The following is a 24,448-nucleotide window of genomic DNA, read 5'->3' on the forward strand; positions in this document are numbered from 1 at the left end:
ATCCCAGGGCTGATCTCCTTCAGAATGGACTGGTTGGATCTCCTTGCAGTCCAAGGGATTCTCAAGAGTCTTCTCCAACACCACAGTTCAAAAGCATCGATTCTTCGGCACTCAGCCTTCTTCACAGTCCAACTCTCACATCCATATATGACCACTGGAAAAACCATAGCCTTGACCAGACGGACCTTTGTTGGCAAAGTAATGTCTCTGCTTTTGAATATGCTATTTAGGTTGGTCATAACTTTCCTTCCAAGGAGTAAGCATCTTTTAATTTCATGGCTGCAGTCACCACCTGCAGTGATTTTGGAGCCCAGAAAAATAAAGTCTGACACTGTTTCCACTGTTTCCCCATCTATTTGCCATGAAGTGATGGGACCGGATGCCATGATCTTCGTTTTCTGAATGTTGAGCTTTAAGCCAACTTTTTCACTCTCCACTTTAACTTTCATCAAGAGGCTTTTGAGTTCCTCTTCACCTTCTGCCATAAGGGTGGTGTCATCTGCCTATCTGAGGTTATTGATATTTCTCCCGGCAATCTTGATTCCAGCTTGTATTTCTTCCAGTCCAGCGTTTCTCATGATGTACTCTGCATAGAAGTTAAATAAACAGGGTGACAATATACAGCCTTGACGTACTCCTTTTCCTATTTGGAACCAGTCTGTTGTTCCATGTCCAGTGGATAGCCTTTCTCTTTTCCAGGGGATCTTCCCAACCCAGGGATCAAACCCAGGTCTCCTGCATTGCAGGCAGATTCTCTTTACCAGCTGAGCCACAAGCAATGCTTGCTACCAAACGCAAACTGCAGCTCCTATAAGCTTTCATTTTCTCCCACAAAAAGGAACTGTGTAATACATTCCCAGGTGAACAGGAACTTACCACTATATATGTAGTTTTGCAAACTCTATTTTTTCAATTTGAATAAATTTATCCACAATATTTTTCCTTCTCCTAAACAATAATCAGAGGTAAATAACTTTTCTATCTCAAAATATATAACTGCACTATAAATATGCAAAGTCCATAATGCACACAATTCATTCACACTATAATCACAACTTCCAGAATAATAAGAAAAATGAAACCTCAATAATATATTTCTATTTTCAGAGAGTTCATTATGAAGACTTTCAGTAACCAGGGCAGCATTTATAAATATTCTAAACTCTGGTTCTGCTCTTTCTTCATTGTATTTGCTCAACTTTTTGTCACTTCACTGTTCATTGGCACTTTTATTTGAAGATGAAAAGAGGAAGGGAAAGAAGACAAATGCAATCTTTCAGCTTATTCTTATCACTGATAAAAGATCTGAAGAGTAAAGTTTAAGCTATTAGCTAAAACAATATTGAGATATCACTATATTTATCATTGCATATAACCAAAGGTAAAGGATAAAAAGTACCTTATTGATAAAAGCAACTGAAAATATAATTAATTCTACCCAATGACAGTAAGATTATAATATATAAATATAATGAATATATAATGTTAATACACACACACACACACACCGTGCAACATGGTTTGGAAGAAAGAACTCTCAATAAAAAGCAGGAAACCTAGAGTCAGCTCTGCCAGTAGCTGGGTGACCTTACGCATGAGTCAGTTACCTCCACTGCACCACAAGGCGGTAAGATAAACGTTTCTCCTTCAAACTGACACCCTGTACGTACACGCATATATACATGCTTTTATTTACAGGCAAGGCGGGCACTCACTAGCTCATACCAGTATGGCATGACAGGCTGTTCATAGGCCAGCACCTGTTCTGATTGGTCTGTCAATGCTGTACCAGTTGTTAAACAGTGTGAATTATCATCCTATTTACAATCACCCCCAAATTACAAAATGTCTAACATGTATATCCCTGTGTTTGCAGTCTGCCTTCCACACATAGTGAGGATATTCCAAAGTTAAATAGGCCCTCCTTAACCTCCAGTTAAAATTTAAGAGCACAATTCCTTTCCAACTCCCTTTCTCCTCTTTCAAAAAGAGTTTCTGTACATTTTCTGTTCTGTATTTCTCATCTCTCACTACTCATACCTTATTTAGTTCCATGCCAGGTAACTTCCCACATACACTGAAACTATTTTTAGCTTCCCTCCTCTGCTTTCACCTTCTCCCTTCTAAACCTTGTGCAGTTTTCTCAAGAAAGCCTCTGCTTCATTCCAATTAGAGCACGATAGTATCATATCATAAGCATGATTATTAAACTAAGAATGATGGTAGTGATACATCCAAATAGAGAAATTAAAAGGCCAAACACATAAAACAAAAAACAAAACACAAAGAAAGCAAAAAAAAATTTTTTTAATTTTAAAGGCAAAACAAAGCTCCAGTTTCATCGACCTTCTGAAATTTGTAGACACTTAAAAGGAGTCCATTCAAAATTCACATAAATTTCCATGTTATTCACTCATTCCCCCCAAATTACCAGCAGTATAGAAGGTAGAAAACTTATTTAGAATTTGTGCTTTATTTTAATACACTGTTGTTTTATATAACTGTTAACACTGTAATCTCCCAACATACATTTAATCATTCTTCACTCATTTTGTACTGTAGCATGATATTTTTCCTATAATTATTTATTGGTGTTTCTAATTCTAAATTGACTAGAATTTGATTTCCTTGATGGCAAGATTCATCTCAGGACAATATTCCTCACTGCAACAGTGACTAAGCATTATTAAGTGCATGTCAAAATCTAAATATTTTATCTTCTATTTTATCTTACAAAGGTGTAATATTTGAGCTTCTTGGGCAATCACACTTCTGTAGACTAGCTAGCTTAGGACTTAAAACTTGCCCAAAGTCAATAACAGAGCCAGGTTCACAACAGACAGCCTTCTCAATCCATTGTTTTTTCTGTTATATCATGGAAACCATGTAAATATGTGACATGACTACATGGTTTCTTCTACTTTCAGTTTTAAGAGTTTTAATAATTTAAGTTATTTTAGACATTATGCCAGAGTTTATTCAGTTGATGAGCTATATCTTTATAATCTATGAAACCCAGCAATTATTATTCATTCACTATTGGCTGAGGAATACACTAAAAGGACTTCCACATGTCTTTAGAAACAAATTACAAAATTTACATTTAATAACCACAAAAACAAATTGAACACTAACCACAGATATTAAGGGTACATTCTAATTACACATTAAGAAGTCTTTTCTATTAAGTCTAATTTAAGCGCCAATCTACATTTTGTTCTTACTAATTTTATGTGCTTGTCTGTATATTCATTGTCTCAATAACCTACATATACTATTTAACACCAACTTAAAAATGGGAGGTATAGATCAGTTACTACAATCAGTAGTAAATAAATATATAAAGTATTTTGGACCAAGCACCCCTGAAATACTATAATTTTGAGAAAGAAGCTAAACTTATTATAGCAGAAAAATATTTCTTGGATATCTTGAAGGCTTAAAAACTTGGCCAAACTATTGTTCAATATGCATACAGTTTGCGTCTTCATGCTCAGATGTTGTTGAAACAGCAGACTTAAAAGAAATAATGTCAATGAATCCTACCAAGCACTATACATGACCTCTGGGGTAATTAGCAATCATTCAAAAGCAACAAGACTAAAATGTTCTATTCTTTATTACTGTCAGCTCTTATCTTGATCAGCATTTTAATAAAGATGGTTCGTTTCTAAGACAGTTTCATGAATCAGTCATAATTACATTCTGACATGCAGTGAATAGTAAAGCAAAACTAAATATCACTTCATCAACCTTTCTAACCTTTATGCAAGTATTAACTGTAAATAATTTTTACACAATCCTACAACAGAAAATCTGCATATTTCTTAGCTTTGTACATACTTTACCCCAAATGAATTTCCTGTGACCTATACCTGAAAAACACAATCAGCCATAATTATCCAGTTTTGTGAGATGTTCAGGTGTTGCCTTTCAGAGTTCAAATCAACTTCAAGTATAAAAGGCTACTTTATTCTACAAATGGCACAATATGCAAAACGGGTTAAGTAGCCAAAGCATCTCAGAGCATTGTGGCTTGAAAGAAGTCTATCCAGAATCAAAATGTCAGAACAAAAATACACTAAAGCAAAGCAGTACTTATAAAAATAGATTCACAGATTACACATTAAGAAATGGATCACTGACAACTACCACAGAAAATCTTTTAAATAAAATATGCTAAAAGAAGGATATTAATTAGAAGGAAATCTGAACACTGAAGTATCTGAAGGGCAAATTTTTAAAAACTACAATTCCAAAAGAGCTGATGGAACAGGGTAAAAATTAATCAGAAATATAAACTTAGAGATACTATTCTGATATTGAAGATAATATGTAAAGTGTTTTAGCCACTCCCACTAATTTCTCTTTTTGCTGAGGACTAATTTTTAAAAATATTTTAGATAGTCAAAAGTAACATAATTCAACTACCTGAATAAATTGTTATTACATTTTAGATGATTTACTGTCTCAGGTCTTAGAAAATTTGAAAATAAATGCAATGCTTTCTCAAGGATATTTCTTGTGTTTCCAGTAGTAGATATCGAATACCCATACAGAACCAGATTCCCAAACCTGGATTTCCAATAAGTACCTCAAGTTAAGTAAAGTTTATGGTAAATCTACTGAGTGATATTTTTAAACCAAACTGATTTCCATTTAAAAACTTAACTACAGTGAAATAGAAACATAGTTATCATTTTACTTTGTGTAATTTCAATTTGAAAAGTAAATTCTTTTGAAAGTCAATCTAAAATCACTATATGTTTTCTCATGCATATTATAAAGCAGCCTCACTAAAATGTTACCAATATGAGGCAAAAAGTAATATAATAAGCATCTTTTATACATGGAATTAAAAACAAAAAAAAATAAGTCTTTAATGTGATAATTTTTGTTTGACTCTTCTATTAAGTTTTCTTGAACATTATTCCTTTATCTTATTGGAGGCACAAGCAAAGCAGAGAAAAGAAGTTTTGATTCAAGAAAACAGATTTCCCAGAAAGGAAAAAAAAAAATGTGATTAAGATTTAAACAAAAGCTAAAGACGGCTTCCTCTGAGCACTGATGAGGTCTGCTGCTACCTCATTACTAGCAACCGAAAACTTGTGATGCATTTTGTTTCAAGAGAATCCAAAAGTCCTAGCTATAAAGCAGACAGGGGAGTGCGAATCCATTCACTCTTTCTGTATCACCACCATTATGTAAGCAGTATAAAACACTGCCTTTATGCTGCCAAGCCACAATGACTCTTCCTACATCAAAGGATTTTCACCACTAGGGTTTTTTCTTCAAAATTTATTCAAGCTAAGGGCAGAGAGACAACAATTCATACACGCTAATTACGTCTAATTATCTATTCCCTTTTCTGACCAGCTCCGGCCAGTGTTATTTGCTATCTGGATTTCTCACAACCTCCCTTTGCCCTGTCCATCCAGCCCAACAGTGAAGGCTTTGAAGAAAACAGTCATGGCTTTTTAGAGTTTTCTCAATATAGAGTTCAAGCAAATTAAATAATTATTCTGTTAGTTTTGACACATTTATGCGTTAAATATGAGGACCTCTTGGTTAATTTGGCAAATTCCTCACATCTCTTCATGGCTGGAATCATGGTAACACCCTCTCTTACAGGAGCTTCTCCTCAGGCTTTCTTTTCATGATCTAAATGAAATGTTTATTGGATTAAAGTTCTTCTCTGCAGACCTCCATGGTGGCCTATGACAAAGAGCTTAAAAGTTCTATTAATTGGCTTGAGTTTTCAGGGAGGGGAAAGGGAGAATTTTATTTCACATTACATCACTAGCCAAGAAAATTGCCACATGTAATTAAACTAATTTGTCTCATGAGTCAAAGAAACAACTAATTCATATTTAAGACACACTTCCCTTAAACCATTTTCGTCATCAAAGAATTGATTTCTTGTAATTTAACCAAAAATAACTATTTATTATTCTAAGAGAAGAGAATTCAGGACCTAAACAGTACGTGTTTTACATATAAGCAATACCTTGCTATATTCCAGTTTGATATAAATATGTAGTTATATATATTTTATACATAATTATACAGATACAAATATATATTTAAATATTTCATGGGAAATCATTATTCTCATTTTATATAAGATATTTATGGGAAATAATATTTTAAAAGGCATACACCCCAAGTTACATTTACATAGGTAGGCTCAGACTAATAGAAGGTATACATTCTGGTATGAAGATGGACAAGAATTACATTTTAAGTCCTTTAACAACAATTTTTATTCTAGATACTTCTTAATTTCATGGACACAGCACAAAACACTACTACATATAAAGCTTAGTGCTTGTACTGAAGCCAATTTTTAAAAAATATTTTTCCTCAAATATATATAAAATAGGTTTATAAAAATATCTCAGGTAATTTAAGTACTTTATTTGCCTCAAACTTGGCAATTATAGGAATATTTTACAAGTCAAACAGTAATTTTTATATCTTAAAATATTAAATACTAAAATTCAAATAAATACTTCAGTGATTTGTAGGGGAAAGCCAAAACTCTTTTCACTTTTGGAGTTCAGTTTACTACTTTTGTTCTGTTTTTTGTTTCTTTCAATCTTAAGTATTAAAAAGCCAACTCATAAGTAAAGACATTATCACACTAACAAAGGGTTAATCCTTGCTAGGCTGACTCAGGTGACAACACAGTAGAGGTCAGCGGGGCTGACACTGACCTCAAAGGCTGATTCTGATTATTTAGCCCTGTGAAAGCTCCAGTATTGAAAGTGGTAATGAACAAACTGACAAATCAATTTCACCAATGAAATGAAAATTGTGGCAGGAAAAAAACGCAAACATACACTTAGCAAGTCTATAAATCCTAATGCAGGTGGCTGAACAAAGGCTGAACACTGAAGCACTTTATATAAGGGTTATACACAATTTTGCTAGTTTATAACTAGAGATCACACCATGGTAATAGCCTCAAAGAGTTCACAGTAGGTATAAAATCCCTCAGGAAAAATTCCTCAGGAAACAAAAACACAAAAGCTAGTACCTAGCTAAATTTATTTTAAGTTTTAAATAAAGGATGCATAACAGCTTAGAAACATTAACAACCAAGTAGAAGAAATGAAGTCATTGCTTGAACATTAAACAAATATTATAAAAATCATAATAATAACAAAACTATTACTACCTTAGATTACAAAGTATTTTTATGTACTGCATATTTCAACTCAACAAATGTTAAACTAAAGCAGATTATGATGCTTTCCAAAGGGGCAAGTCTTCATCAGGAAAGGGAAAATTCACATTTATAAATGTTAATATTAGTATCTTGTTTTTTTCTAATTTCTTCATCTGACACTCATCAAAGAGAGAATTATACTGTCGAATCCCTTGTTGGTTATTTTTGATCAACTTACAGTTATCATTTCAATAATCTATTAATCATCTAACTCTCTTAATTTTAAACAGAAATAAAAAACTTAAGAAATAGTTTTCTAAAATGTTACTATCAATGAGAGTTAAAGTGCTATATTATTGACAATAGAATCTATTACCATGTGGCAAAAACACTACATTTTTATATTGCATAAGAATATTTCCCAAGGGGAATTATTTTAGATTTGTCCATACTGTTAAATGAAGTAAGAAAATCATAAAAAGAAAGTTAATGAAATTCACACGGAGTTTTTTTTAACTCTAAAAATTATGATAGCATTTATCTCTTTCAGGGCTCATTACAGAATTTATCAAACAAAATGGTTGATGTGGGTGTAAGTGATGGAGTGAACAGAGAGAGATTTTTTTTAACCCAAACAGAAAACATCCTCCAAAATATGAGAGTGCAAGATTTGACCAAATGGGAAGAGCAGTGTTTGCCAGGCAATTCATTTATCAAGGAGGCCAATAATAGTCTAGATGAAATTAACCCAAGAAACTTTCTTAGGACCAAAATATCAATTGGTCCCCTTTTTCTTTTAACTTCAGTAGTTTCAAATAATGCATGCAACGCAGTGAGATTATGCTCAAATTAAGACATTATTCTTTTTAAATGTATACAACAGAGACATTCTAACAAAGCTGATATTTCTCAGGTTACCAAATTATTTGAAGCTGATGCTGGCCCACTCTCTTGCCTTTAGTTCATCAAGCATTCTCCCTTCAGTCAACCATTTATCCAGCAAGTTCTCAAAATGTCACCTTCTCCAAGACCTTCTAATGAATCTATGCTGACACGTTTTCCGCCACATAGAGCAAGTTTATAGAAAACAAGTGCTATTTAGTGTGTTATTTTTAACAGTTGTTTGTCTCTCTGTCCTTTGTATATTGCATAGATTAGGGGTAAGAAATTCTTTAAAAAGCCAGAGAGTAAACATTTCAGGCTTTAAAGACCATACTTCTCTGCCACAATCACACAACTCTGCAATGACAGTGGGAAAACAGAAATAGACAACATATAAAGAAACGCGCATTAAGCTTTTCAATAAAACTTTATTTACCAAAACAGGCACAAGTGAGATCTGACCACTGTCTGTAGTTTATTAACCCCTGGTACAGATTATCAGTCTACTCTAAAATACTGCAGTGCAGAGACTGAGACAGATGTATTTAATTTTATAAACTGGTGCTATGTAGATAACGACAAATGCTTTCACAACTGTATCTGTTCACATACTTCAAAAGAATTACCTAGGTTTTATTAAAATCAAGACAGAGATTCTTCAAGAATAAATCATCAAAATCAGAATATTAAGTGATATGAAGTTTCAAGTAGGCACAATAATCATAATATTAACCATCTTTTTATATAAATAAGGAAATGTTAACTGCCAAAATGTTTTTTTCTTTATACTTACATACAAAACATACTCTGCTTTTATTTTGGGTGAAGGGAATCTGAGTTTTAAATAAAATCCCAAACCTCAAGTAAACAGAAGAACAGTAGTTACTATTATATGAAAATTCAATGAGCTGAGTACTAAGCACAACATTTTTAATCTATATAATTCTCATGCTTTTCCCATGTGCTTTTTCCTCTAAGTTGAATGCCCTTTCCTGCTTTGTCTGGTAACTTATTTTTCATAACCTGCTCTTTGGAAATACTCCTGACATGTGCCATGTCCTCTACTCAAACTGCTAGTGTGGGCTGAGGTCTCTTTTTTTATACTCTGCATTCTGTAGTTAGCTTAATTACAGAAGTTCACACATGAAATGAAAAAAAAAAAAAAAAAAACTTTATTGTCTGATTGTAGACAATACCGAAGACACTATTTAATCAAATTCAGTGACCACCACCAATATATTCTTACCATAATATCTCCATTAATAATTTATTAATTTTGACTGGGCAAAATCTTAGTTTGTTCAGGAAGCTTCATGAGGATTGCAATTTTTGCATTACCATATATCCAAAAATACACATTTTGGGCTTGGATTTTCATAACAGTGGCAGTTGACAAGAGGGTACATCTATTCTTTTTCAATTTAGTAAAAACTATTCTACACTATTTCAGAACCAACTTTAGGTGAAAAAGTCTCAGTCCAGCTTGATTTTTTTCCCCATTGGTTCTTCTTCTATATAACTGTAGGATTCTCTATCCTTTAAGTTTAATTTTACACCAGAAAAGCACATTATTCTTCTATTTTATCTTTATGTTTTCTTTTCTAGAAATACAAACTATGTGAATATTTGATCTGTTGTCTAGTTTCCATACTAACACCTTCGCTGTAATAGTTTTTAGTTTCTGACTATTTTGGCTTCATTTTGTGTGATTTCTTTTCATAAGTCTGATCTCTTTATCACTGGTTTTATTTCCAGTAGTGTTGATTCACTGACTTACTTTTAGTAAGATGCTTTTCACTTTTTAATGGGTCTGCCTTCAGTCTTTTCTTAGCTCTGCCAGCCTATTTTTCATCTAATCTTACAGTTTTTCATCTCTGGTTTCTTATTTCATTGGTACCATAACTTTAGTTTCTTTTAAAATATAGCAAAGTTTTAACTGGAAAAAATCTGCCATTTCCTGGGATAATTCTTCTAAAGCAAGTTTTCATGTGTTCTTACTTGTTTAGTTCATGCCTACCTTTCCCCCATCTACTCCTGATACTTCCTTCTTATTGCTGCCATTTCATTTTTTCAATAGTCTCTACATGGAACCCATGTTCAGTTCATTTTACCTTCTGCTGATTTCTCAGTTTTTAATATGGGTAGTCTTATTCAGGTCTGCTGATTTTCTAGGAAGGGTGGGTAAAAATTTACTTACACTAAAAAGTTTTTATTATAAAAATAATTCAATATCATTCCAGAAATCTCTGAAAGGTCTAAAACAGATAATTTTAATCATCTATAATCTTATCATTCAGAAAAAAGTTCTGTTTACATTTAGGGATATTTATTTTCAGTATTTTCTATGTATATATATTATTTCCAAGAAGAGTAATAGATATACTTACGTTGTATTTTTCCACTCACATTATCCTTGAGCATTATTCTACATTATCACACAATTTTTGAAAATGTCATTCTAAATAACTATACTATTTCCCCTCATGTGACCATACTATAATTTACTTAACAAATCCTCTAAACATGGGAGAGAAAGACATTCCCATCACTGCTTTCTTTTTCCTTTGTTTTTATAGTTATTCCATTTATATTTTTGTATCTATGGAAAAATATGGCTGGGTTTCCAAATAACAAAAAGAAAAAAAAATTAAGGGTAGGAAAGGGAAGGAATTAAATTCAACCTGGCCAATTTTGTTGCCTATTAGCAATGATATATTAAAATATCACAAAAACTAAGGTTTGGGGTTTAAAAAAATGTATAGCTACAAAGATGTCTGAGAACCTTTTGTCACATTCTGTGAGCCTTCCCTTTATACTTTGTGTGTTTTATGCTACATGAAGAAACTATTTTTAGCATCTATTTTTCTTAGCTTCCCTGTTTATATTTTGGTATCTACGTACACCACATTACTTTAGATTCCCAGGTGGAGAAAATACTGCAAATCTACCTTCTCCTCAAATGTAAAATAAGAATATAAAGGGGAAAAAATTATTAACAGCATAAATCTTCAAAAAGTACTTTTTCCTACATCTATAAATATCTCAGAGAAATTAAAATCCTCTGGGAGCCTAAAACTGGTCAAGGAAACAGATGTTTGGATAGCACAGGGAATAAAGTTTGGCACTAACAATAGCTCCCACTGAAGTATATTTCAAAAAGATTGTCTGACTACATCTTCAGAATATTTGAAAATAAATGTTTTTACTCCTCCTTCTTGGTAAGAATTTTTGAGTTTTATGTCTTTAAAAAAAATACAGTTCTATCCTTTCTTTGGATATGCTTTTATGGACGGTGAAAAATGTACCTGAGAATTACAGGAATTATATTTGGGCATATGTGCTTCTTTCTGATACTTATCACATTCTGCTTGTTAGAGGTATTTGGGTACATAGTATATACCCAACTAGATTATAAATGACTTGCAAGAAACACAACTTACTTATTACATATTATCCATTATACCTAATGTAGTACTTTGCACATAGTAGGTTCCCAATAAATATTGGTAGAATCATTATTAAATAATTACATTAAAAATTATTAAAATTAACAGTGAAAAAAGTGGCTACTTTATTCTTAATCATATTGTAATGAAGACTATTTTAAACTCTATGCAGTGGTGATATACACAAATATTTAAACGATGTGCCTCAACTTGACATAATTTCATGATAACTTGATGGCAATCACATTTAAATATATTAGAATATTTTTGTAATAATGCTACTCTAAAATAGAAACTTTAATAGCTGGGAAAACATGTTAATGGCCATTAACCGGAAGGAAACAAGGAACATTAAATATTTTTTCAGAAACCAATGTATAAGTTCAAACATTCCACTATAATATTTATGAGCAAACCTCAAATTAACATTCATAAAATGCAAACTATCAAATGTTTCAGCTAGACAATAATTTATACCATATTTTGCAATTTTTCCTGCATACAAATTGATGAATACTATATAAAAAAGATTTCTTTCTTCTTTAGTATCTTTAACTATTACTATAAATACCAAAATAAATTCTATTTGAATGCAAGACCATAGTGATCCTGTAAAAGTCTTTGATTACCAATCAATATGATATTAGTCACTAAACACAAGTAAGTGATTTTTCTTACCTTCAGGACAGCTATGAATGGGACAAAATTAGCTCTTTGGAGTCCATTTTTATAGAGATCTGAAAGAAAAAATTAGTATTAGCTTTTCACTTAGCCTAAATCATAATGTTAGGTTATATTTTAGCCTAGCAAATAAAGCTTTCTACTGATGAAAAAAATAAAAAAGTGAAGGAGAATAAAAATAACCAAAATTCATCTCTATTCTGGTACTATACAAAATTTATTATGTTCTTAAAAATAGAAAAAAATAACAATCATAGAAAGAACATCAAAAGACCTTCGACCAAATTAGCTTTAAACTATAATAAAATGCAAGCAAAAAATTTGGACAATATCACAAATGATCCTAAATCAATAACTCAACATAAAAAGATGATCTATTTAAAATTATTAATATTTGAACACCTAGATTCTATCAGGAAACAAATTATATCCCCCTTACCTCACTCATAATAAAAGTTCTCAGTACAGAAAACTGTGTAATACAGTGCCTTTTAAGAGAACATACCAGTAGATAGAACTGTGTATGTATTTGTGTCAAAGTTATATATTTGTCATTAAAGTAAATAACATTAGGGACACTCTACTTTAAAAGAAACTACCTAACGACTTACTTGGTGGTCCAGTGGTTAAGAATCTGGCTTCCAATGCAGGGTATGCAGGTTCAATCCCTGGTCGGGGAACTAAGATTCCACATACCACAGGGCAACTAAGCCTGCGTGCCACAACTAGAGAACCTGCATACTGCAATTAGAGAACCTGCATGCCATAACTCTGAGCCCACGTGCTGCGACCACAGAAAAGCCTGTGTGCCACAAAGAGCCTGTGCACTGCAATGAAGACCCAGCGCAGCCAAAATTGAAGGAAAAAAGAAAGAAACTACCTAAAGATTAAAACTCCATTCTTAATAGACTATAAATTTAACATAGTTCTATATCGTAAACAGGTAGTTTTTACTGTCTTAGAATGTTGCTTTATATATGTGCCACGGTATATGTTCATACACATATACACACACATAAGCACACATTATTAAGGACCAGTAAGTAGGAATAAGGAAACAAATTTTAAGCTCTGCATACTTTTTGTTAAAAATGGAGACTTGGAATATTTTTTCAGAAGGTTGAAATTTTATTGCATATTAAACATTCCTTTTAGGAAATTCCCTGGCAGTCCATTGGTTAAGACTCTGTGCTCTCACTGCCGAGGGCCCAAGTTCAATCCCTGGTAGGGGAACTAAGATCCCACAAGCTGCATGCCACAGCCAAAATAAATAAAGCATTCCTTTTAAAAGTCAACTCTATAAAGTAATAAGATTTAAAAAATAAAAAAGTATAAAGATAACAGTAAAGTCTTCCAAGTGATAAAAATTACAAGTTAATGTCTCAATTTTCCTTTTTAAGTATTGCATTATAGGCTCCTTTCTGTATTTTTTTGTTTAAAGAAAATTTAATAACTAAGATTTCAACTGCCACACTTACTTCTGGAAATAAAATATGGTCATTAGAAAACATTTATTCTCTTTAGAAAAATATTCATCATAACATCATTATAGCGGAGAAAGTATTTGCATAAGCTCTTTGGTTAATTAAGGACTACAGGCTTTAAATTCAGTTACATTTAAAATTCTTATTTAGTGATATTACAAAAAGTAAGATAATACTAGCCAGACTGTGAGGATCTCAAAATTCAAAATGAGGTCTTTTTTTCCTATAATCAATATATCAAATGAGTAAAATGGGTAAAATGTAGGAAATGGGTTTAAAGTAAGATGTTTTCATAGTCTTCCCTAATTATAAAGTTGCTAGGGAATGTGCATAAAAATATTGCTATGTGATAAAGAGTCAACGGTCATGACTGCCAGTAAGTAGTAAAAATCAAAAATGAAATAATTTTTAAACACACACAATGTTTACAAGCAGCTCTATCATAACAGCTAGAAACTGTAGCTTTATCTGTAACAGCCAAAGACTGGAAGGAATCCAGATGGCCATCATTAGGTGAATGGACAAATTGTGGCACATCTGCATAGTGAAATAGTACTCAGCAATAAAAAAGACAAACTATTAATGCATACCAAAAAATAGATGGATCTTAAAATAATTATACAGAGTATAAGAAGTAATACCCTCCACCCCTTAAAAAAAGAGTACCAGAATGTGTGATCCCATGTATAAAAACTCTAAAAAAGCTGACTCATCTATAGCAATACAAAGCAAATCAGTTTTCTCAAGAAGGGACAGATTGGGACAGCGATGGTAGGGAGAGATGAAAAAAGGGAGGAAGAACATTGGGGATGTGATGGAAATGTTAATTATATTGATTGTGGTGGTGATTTCACAGATGTATACCTATGTCACTATTATTGTATTGAAAGTAAAAGTGAAAGTGAAGTCACTCAGTCCTGTCCAACTCTTTGCAACCCCATAGACTGTAGCCTACCAGGCTCCTCCATCCATGGGATTTTCCAGGCAAGAGTACTGGAGTGGATTGGCCAGTTCCTTCTCCAGGGGAATCTTCCCAACCCAGGGCTCGAACCCAGGTCTCCTGCATTGTAGACAGACACTTTACCATCTGAGCCACCAGGGAAGTCCTGAATTATTGTATTATTATTGTATCCTTTAAAAACATGCCATTTATTGTATGTCAGTTATGACTTAATAAGCTCTTTGAAAATTTATTAGGGAAAGAAACATACACAACACTAGTGAATATAAAAAAAAATGAAATGTTACAGAATTAAAACCAAAATATTACACTAATGAAAGTTTATCTATGTTAAGTAACGTTTTGGCTTTTGGTCTTACTCACAAAATCTTTTTGAATGGACATATACAGCACACCCTAAGATGTAGTTTCTGGAGGAGGGCAAGGCAACCCACTCCAGTATTCTTGCCTGGAGAATCCCATGTACAGAGGACCCTGGCAGGCCACAGTCCACGGGGTCGCAGAGTCTGGACACAACTGAAGCAACTTAGCATGCATTCATTCAAGATGTAGTTTAATAGGCATGCACCGTTCAGAAGGTTAATGGCTATGAGAAATGTAAAGGCCCACTTGTAATATTCTTGATTAAAAGATTTCCACCGAGCAAAATTAAAGTACAATAATAATGCCTTTAAATCTTTGAGATTTAAGTTTTAAAGGTTTAACTTTTAAAAAATCAGCCTTTAAAAGGATATATAATTCAAATTTCATGATCTGGGAAGTATTTTCTAAACAAAATTCTAAACAGAATTCATTTGGCTTGAAAACCTTTAGGTTTTTATAGGACACTTAAGTGAAAAAGGACTGTACTCGTTAAACTGAAGAGTTTTTTGCAATTCAAATATTATGCTAATTATCAATACAATAGATACATCTCTTGAAATGTTATTTAGCTACCAGAATTTTTAATATTTAGTTGTTTAATATTATTTTTCTTAGACATAAAGATTTTATAATATATTTAAATCAACATTTGTCATTATTTACTAAATAGCATTTTAAAATTTAACAGAAGTTCTTGCCTACAATTTTCAAATGATCACTAACCAGAGCTAAATGAGCACTTGGTCATATAAGACAGAGTACTGGAATCATTGGACATTCAGTTTTTAAGAATGGTATAAGGACCTCTACATTCTCCACAGTGAATAACTGTAATAATACTTACAGATGAAATACATGCAAAGAGGACTTTTAAAGTAATTACAAGGATCTACATAAATACTTTGGAGATGCCCACAGACATGTAGATCTTTTCCTTAAAATCCACTGTCAAAACGACCAGGATGAATAACACCTATTTATATAAGAAATAGGGGTTTTGAGTAAGAAAAACTTTTAAGATAGGTAATTAAAAGGAGTTTTCCTAAAAATTAACATAAAATACTTATATGATTCTATGGAAGCAATCTGATTTACCCTTCCAGGAGATGCTTGTTTTAGTGTAGATTAAAACAAAATGGCATCTTTAGGCCATGTAAGCAGGAAGAGCTACTTGGCTTCTTTTAAAAAATCTAACTGGAGTTCAAACAATATTATACCAAATGTGCAGATATTATAGTGAATTAAATATGTCCATTTGACGGCATATTACAATTCTATAATCAATTCAATGTACATTCGTGTATTCCTATTATTTGCACTGAAATGATTGCTGAGGACAAAAAATAAATAAAAGAAGGAACTAGCATCTGCAGAATACCTAGCAGGAGTCAGGCAATTTGCTAGACATTTCACACAAACAACAATCTTAATATTCCTACACAGCAAATATTTCTACCTCCATTTTACAGACAAAGAAACTGGCTCTAGGATTTTTTAAAATAACTTGCTGATTTCCAGCTAGTAATTAGTATATCTAGAAATTTCAGAGGAAGATCTTTAATGAGGCTAAAACTGATAGATTTTTTCAGAACCACAGCGTAACCAGTTGGACTTGTTGCAGCTGACAGACACAACCACCAATCATAACCATGATACAGGGTATAAAAGGATACAAGGTATAAACATAACATAAAGAATGAGAACTATTCATCTCATCTGGGTTCAAAGGCAGCTTTGCAGGTAACAATGGGACTAGAGTCCCTTGGAAAAATAATCAGGGTGCCACGAAGCAGAAAGAAAGCATGGGTATCCCAGGCTCATGTCAGCTCCCAGGCTCAGTCAAGAGTGAGCCCAGCTCATGACTTTACTTTCTTTTCTATACAATCTACTGCTCAAATCCACATTTTCTAACAAGCTTTCCTTGAATACACTATTGCGGGAAGACTTCAAGAGTGGCATTCCATAATGCTAGTTCTGGTCAGCACAGCTTTATATAAACACTGGACACCAGAAAAAAAGGGACAGTTCTCTCTGAGAATAAGAAACGTATGCACTTTGTGCCTGGAAAACAGGAAACTTAAGCATGTATGCACAAGGAGGGGGAACCCAAGCAAAGCCTGGCTCCGATTCCCCAATTGAGGAGATGGGTGAGACTCTAGGGAAGAAAAAGTAGCTAGAGTTCACAGGGCAATCAGTGTACCAGAGAAAAGGGAGCTGCTCAGTGAAAAAGTGCTAAAGACCTGCTGAGGGTCCCAACTGAGTCCCTAGGTGAGTACTGATCAGCATATATGTGTGAGGAAGCTACCTAAAGCCAAGAGAAGAATCGTTTGAAAGTACTCAAGGAAACCATCACTGGGGTGCACACATGGCTAGGAATAGTGCCTATCTCTACTAGACAGACTGGAAAACTTCTAAATATACAGGGTACTGAGCAGAATATTGAGAAGGGATTTATCTCAGTAGCAAGAAAAATTAGTCCTAGACTAAATATGCTCTAGTCCTGCCATACAAAATTTAAAAGCAATAGCTAAAAGAATCAAATTGTAAGAAAGAGAATAGAGCTCAAGAATGTATATAGAGACAAAAAATATCCAATATCCAATCAAGTAAAATTCATATTGTTTGACATCTAATAAAAAACAAAAATTACTGGGCATGCAGGGAAACAGGAAAATGTGGCCCAGAACAAAAAGAAAAAAATCAGTCAACAGAAACAGACCAAGGAATGACACAGATAATAAATTTAGAAGAAAAGAACATTAAAGCAGTTTTGCTATATTCTATGTGTTCAAGCAGCTGGAAGAGCAAGCATATCAAATAAAGAAAATATATATTTTTTAAACTGAAGAATTTTTCAAAATGGAAACTATAATATGTGAGACAAAAAATATGCTGGATGGGAATAACAGCAGATTAGATACTGCAGAAGAAAATATTAGTGAGCTTTAGATCGTAGCAATAGAAAATAGCCAAAGGAAAGGAGAGAAAAAAGAGATACATTACATACAGGAGGATTAGAATGATAGTTAACTTCTCATTTGAAACAACACAAGCCAGAACACAGTGGAGCAACATTTTTAAAGGTCAAAATAAAAGAAACAAATCTGTCAACATATGATTCTACCCTGTACAAAAATATCTCCTTAAGTAGGGACTTTCTGTGACATACAAACGCTGTAAGAATTTATTCCCAAAACACCAAAACCATAAGAAATCGTTTAAAGAAGTCCTCACGGAGAAAAATAATATTGGATGGAACCCTGGAACACATAAAGGAGTAAACAGCACCAGAAATGGCAACTCTGGGCAAATATGAGCCTTTTAAAATTATTATCTAAATCCTTTTAAAAGGTAATAATTTCAAGCTAAAATAATAGCAATATACTGTGGGATTTATAACATGGAAGTAAAGTGTATGGAAACAATGGCACAAAGTTTGGAAGAAGAAAAATGGGTATATACTATGGTAAGTTCTTACACTATACCTGAAACAGTCTAATATCACTTGACGGTAGACTGTGATAAGTTAAGCATATATACTAAAATCTCCAAAGCAAACCATAAAACCTTACATAAAACTCCATAAAAATGAAGTTATAGAGTATATATTCCTTTGTATACTGCTGCTGCTTTAACTCATTCTAATCTTTCTAAAATTTATCCATGTTGTTATGTGCTCATTCCTTCTCATTGCTAGTGTCAATAATTTGTTTAGCAACACACAGATTTAAAAATCTGAAAGAAATGTTAGGGTCATCTACACATTTATTGTTGTTGATGATAATTTACCACATGTATCCTTGGCTAATATTTTGAATGAAAACTGCTTTAGAGAAGTCAGGAAGATGAAATCCTATCCATCAATTCTATGAATAGTCCTATAAATTGAATCCATCTTTTTATTCAAATAATAACTGCCAGCCCCCATTTTAGATATCCTATGACATTTTAAATGCTGCAATTTCCTGTAACAGTGATAACCAGGGTCCAAGGAAAAAGCTCCACAGGATCCTTTTAAAAAAAAAAAACAATGAAAGAGAAACAACAAAATGTTACATAAAATCTTGATTACAAAAATACTACCATCCATACATTTATATATTTACTGCAGTAGGTCAAACACCAATGAAGTAGTTTTTCACACCAGAGTTTCATTTTATACACAGAATCAATGAATGGAAATATCATGACTGGAGTCTTCAATGAGAAAACAAACCTTAGGTACTTTGGGGAATCCCCATACACAAAGACGACCCCAAAGCGTCAGGCAAAAACTAGTGGCAAAGACCTCGACTCTTCGGTTAACTTTTAAAACCATCTATTTCATTATCAACTGTGACAGGCTGAGGCTCAGCCAACAGCTTTCACTTTAGCCCTAAAGGTTGTCTTCGGAGTCTGAAGTGTGTGTGAGTGCTAAGTCTCTTCAGACTCTGTCCAACTGTATGGACTATAGCCTACCAGGCTCCTCTGTCCATGGGATTCTCAAGGCAAGAATAGTGGAGTGGGTTGCTGTGCCTTCCTCCAGAGGATCTTTCTGACCCAGGGATTGAACCTGCATCTCAAGATGTGGAATCAAACCCACATCTCTTATGTCTCGTGCATTGGCAGGTGGGTTCTTTACCACTAGTACCACCTGGGAAGCCCAGTAGTTGTGTATGGATGAGAGTTGGACCATAAAGAAGGCTGAGCGCCGAAGAATTGATGCTTTTGAATGGTGTTGGAGAAGACTCTTGAGAGTCCCTTGGACTGCAAGGAGATCCAACCAGTCAATTGTAAAGGAAATCAAACATTCATTGAAAGGACTGATGCTGAAGCTGAAGCTCCAATACTTTGGCCACCTGATGCAAAGAACTGACTCATTTGAAAAGACCCTGATTCTGAGGAAGATAGAAAGCAGGAAGAGGAGGGGACGACAGAGGATGAGATGGTTGGATGGCATGACCAACTTGATAGACACGAATTTGACCAAGCTCCAGGAATTGGTGATGGACAGGGAAACCTCACATGCTGCAGTCCATGGGGTCGCAAAGAGTTGGACACGACTGAGCAACTGAACTGAACTGAGGTTCTCATAAAGCACTGGCTTTGGGTCTCCTGTGACATATAGCAAATTCCCACTAGCTATCTATTTTACATATGATAATGTATATGTTTCAATGCTACTCTCTCAAATCATGCCATCCTCTCCTTCCCTACTGTGTTCAAAAATCTGTTCTTTATGTCTGCATCTCCTTTGCTGTCCTGCAGGTAGGATTATCAGTACTGTCTTTCTAGATTCCATATATATACATTAATATACAATATTTGTCTTTCTTTCTGACTTACTTCACTCTGTATGATAGGCTGTGGGTTCATCCACCTGATTTGAACTGACTCAAATGCATTCCTTTTTACAGCTAAGTAGTATTCTATTGTGTATATGCACCACAACTTCCTTATTCATTCATCTGTCAATGGACATCTAGATTGCTTCCATGTCCTAGCTATTGTAATAGTGCTGCAATCAACCTTGGGGTACTTGTGTCTTTTTCAATTATGGTTTTCTCAGGGTATATGCCCAGTAGTAGTACTGCTGGGTCATACAGTAGTTTTACTCCTAGTTTTTTAAGGAATCTCCATACTGGCACTTTCAATTTGCATTCCCACTAACAATACAAGCATAGTCCCTTTTCTCCACACCCTCTCCAGCACATATTCTTTGTAGATTGTTTGATAATGGCCATTCTGACTGGTATGAGATGATACTTCATTGTAGTTTTGATTTGCATCTCTCTGATAATGAGCAACGTTGAGCATCTTTTCATGTGTTTATTAACTATCTGTATGTCTTCTTTGGAGAAATCTCTGTTTAGGTCTTCCACCTATTTTTTGATGGGATTGTTTTCTGGTATTGAGCTGCATGAGATGCTTGTATATTTTGGAGATTAACCCTTTATTAGTTGTTTCATTTGCTATTACTTTTTCCCATTCTGAGGGTTGTCTTTTTACCTTGCTTAGTTTCCTTCATTGTGCAAAATCTCATATGTTTAATTAGACCCCATTTGTTTATTTTTGTTTTAATTTCCATTACTCTGGGGCTTCCCTGGTGGCTCAGAGGTTAAAGCGTCTACCTCCAATGCAGGAGACCGGGGTTCGATCCCTGGGTCAGGAAGATCCCCTGGAGAAGGAAATAGCACCCGACTCCAGTATTCTTGCCTGGAGAATCCCATGGGTGGAGAAGTCTGGTAGGCTACAGTCCATGGGGTCGCAAAGAGTCAGACACGACTGAGGGACTTCACTTTCATTTCACTTTCCATTACTCTAGGATATGGGTCATAAAGGATCTTGCTGTGATTTATGTCAGTGTTCTGCCTATGCCTTCTTCTAAGAGTTTTACAGTTCCTGGCCTTATATTTAGGTCTTTAATCCGTTTTGACTTTACTTTTATGTACAGTGTTAGGAAGTGTTCTAATTTCATTCTTTTACACGTACATGACCAGTTTTCCCAGCACCGCTTATTGAGAGACTGTCTTTTCTCTATTGTGTATTTTTGCCTCCTTTGTCAAAGATAAAGTGCCCACAGGTGCATGGATTTATCTCCAAGCTTTCTATGTTTTCCATTGGTCTGTATTTCTGTTTTTGTGCCAGTATCATATTGTCTTAATGACTGAAGCTTTGTAGTACAGTTTGAAGTCAGGAAGGTTGATTCCTCCAGCTCCATTCTTCTTTCTCAAAATCATTTAGCATTTAATATTTAGGGCTATGATTTAATTATTGTTTTCTTTTTGTCTCTTCTGCTTTTTCTTCATCTGTTCTTTTCTTGCCTTTTTAAAAATTATTTGAATACATCTTAAAATTACTTTTTGTCAGCTGGCCTTTATTTTATTTTTCTTGTTGTTCTAGGGATAACAATATATAAACCTCATTTTATACTGCTTTGCTGTATTGAGCTTTGCAGATACTGAATTTTTTTCAAATTGAAAGTTTGTGGCAACCCTGTGTTGAGCAAGTCTGCTGCTGCTACTGCTGCTAAGTCGCTTCAGTCGTGTCCGACTCCGTGCGACCCCATAGACGGCGGCCCACCAGGCTCCCCCGTCCCTGGGATTCTCCAGGCAAGAACACTGGAGTGGGTTGCCCTTTCCTTCTCCAATGCATGAAAGGGAAAAGTGAAAGTGAAGTCGCTCAGTCGTGTCCGACTCTTCGGAACCCCATGGTCTGCAGCCTACCAGGCTCTTCCATCCATGGGATTTTCCAGGCAAGAGTACTGGAGTGGGGTGCCACTGCCTTCTCCATGAGCAAGTCTATCAGCACCATATTTCCAACAGCATTTGTCCACTTCATGTCTCTATGTCATATTTTGATAATTTTCACAATATTTCAAACTTTTCCCTTATTATTATATTTATTATGGTGATCTACAGTTAGTGACCTTTTATGTTACTGAAAGTAGCTCTTTTACCCCTTTCCTGCTTGTCCATTTCTGCTCCCCTCTATAATTAAGAGTCTAATTATAGGAATGAGGTTACTAAGCAATTGAAACTAACTCCTGATTTAAGCTCTCCTGAATGCTGTACCATGCCTTGTCAAATCTGTTGATTCTTTTCCTATACAAAAAGAAAGAAGAACCAAGCAGTTACAAAATTACTAGCTCTCTACCCCCAACAGCCTCTTTAGCAATCCCGCAGGCAGATCATGAAGGCAAGATAACATCTGAAGAGTCAGTCAGTCTGCACTCAATGGAGAATGATGCAGAACCCAACATCCTACTTCAATGATTCACTGAGATTCTTTGCCCAACCCCATTTTTCCCTTTAAAAACTGTCATGGCTAAGCAGAATTTTTGGAGTTGGTTTCTGGACATGAGTCTACCTTCTGCCCAGATTGCTGCCTTTTATGATTAAAGCACCTTTCTTTTCTACTGACACTTGCTTCTCAAATTATTGGCTTATGAGCAGCAAGCAATCAAATCTGGGTTTGGTTACATTACTATTACAAAAAGATATCAACTCACTAAAGGTTCAGATAATGATTTGCATTTCTTGGCAATAAAATATTTTTTAATTAAGGTGTATATGTTGTTTTTTAGACATAATGCTATTAACACATTTTATAGACTACAGTAGTATAAAAAAATCTTCAGATGCACTAGGAAGTCAAAAAAAATTATGTTGTTCACTTTATTGTAGTACTCGCTTTATTGCAGTGGTCTAGAACCAAACCATGAAATTCCAGATGTTCAAGCTGGATTTAGAAAAGGCAGAGGAACCAGAGATCAAACTGCCAACATCTGCTGGATCATCGAAAAAGCAAGAGAGTTCCAGGAAAGCATCTACTTCTGTTTTATTGACTATGCCAACGCCTTTGACTGGGTGGATCACAACTGTGGAAAATTCTTTAAGAGATGGAATACCAGACCACCTGAACTGCCTCCTGAGAAATCTGTATGCAGGTCAAGAAGCAACAGTTAGGACTGGATATGGAACAACTGACTGGTTCCAAATCAGGAAAGGAGTACGTCAAGGCTGTATATTGTCACCCTGCTTATTTAACTTATATGCAGAGTACATCATGAGAAATGCTGGGCTTGATGAAGCACAAGCTGGAATCAAGATTGCCGGGAGAAATATCAATAACCTCAGATATGCAGATGACTCCACCCTTATGGCAGAAAGCAAAGAAGAACTAAAGAGCCTCTTGATGAAAGTTAAAGAGGAGAGTGAAAAAGTTGGCTTAAAGCTCAACATTCAGAAAACAAAGAAGATGGCATCTGGTCCCATCACTTCATGGCAAATAGATGGGGAAACAATGGAAACAGTGACAGACATTTTGGGGGTGGGGCTCCAAAATCACTGCAGATGGTCACTGCAGCCATGAAATTAAAACATGCTTGCTCCTTGGAAGAAAAGCTATGATAAACCTAGATAGCATATTAAAAAGCAGAGACATTACTTTGCCAACAAAGGTCCATCTAGTCAAGGCTATGGCTTTTCCAGTAGTCATGTATGGATGCGAGAGTTGGACTATAAAGAAAGCTGAGCACTGAAGAATTGATGCTTTTGAATTGTAGTGTTGGAAAAGACTCTTGAGAGTCCCTTGGACTGCAAGGAGATCCAACTAGTCCATCCTAAAGGAAATCAGTCTTGAATACTCATTGGAAGGACTGATGCTGAAAGTCCAATACTTTGGCCACCTGATGCAAAGAACTGACTCACTGGAAAAGACCCTGATGCTGGGAGGGATTGGGGGCAGAAGGAGAAGGGGACAACAGAGGATGAGATGGTTGGATGGCATCACCAACTCAATGGACATAAGTCTGAGTAAACTCCAGGAGTTGGTGATGGACAGAGAAGCTTGGTGTGCTGCAGTCCATGGAGTCGTAAAGAGTCGGACACGACTGAGCAACTGAACTGAACTGAGGATCAAACCTGCAATATTTCCAAGCTTACCAGTATCCTTAACTTTTCACACTTAGAATTAATAT

At 34.6% G+C, this 24,448-nt stretch overlaps 1 protein-coding gene across 1 annotated transcript in view; it reads right to left on the reverse strand.

Annotated features, from left to right (window-relative positions):
• Positions 1 to 24,448, reverse strand: part of AFG1L (AFG1 like ATPase) — a 197,836-nt gene that overhangs the window by 94,553 nt on the left and 78,835 nt on the right. Inside the window, exon 7 of the mRNA XM_019967261.2 lies at positions 12,178 to 12,236. Coding sequence (XP_019822820.2) covers positions 12,178 to 12,236 — 59 coding nt within the window. The remainder of the gene's footprint in view (positions 1 to 12,177; positions 12,237 to 24,448) is intronic.

The sequence above is a fragment of the Bos indicus genome, chromosome 9, assembly GCF_029378745.1.
Source record: "Bos indicus isolate NIAB-ARS_2022 breed Sahiwal x Tharparkar chromosome 9, NIAB-ARS_B.indTharparkar_mat_pri_1.0, whole genome shotgun sequence".
Classification (NCBI taxonomy): Eukaryota; Metazoa; Chordata; class Mammalia; order Artiodactyla; family Bovidae; genus Bos; species Bos indicus.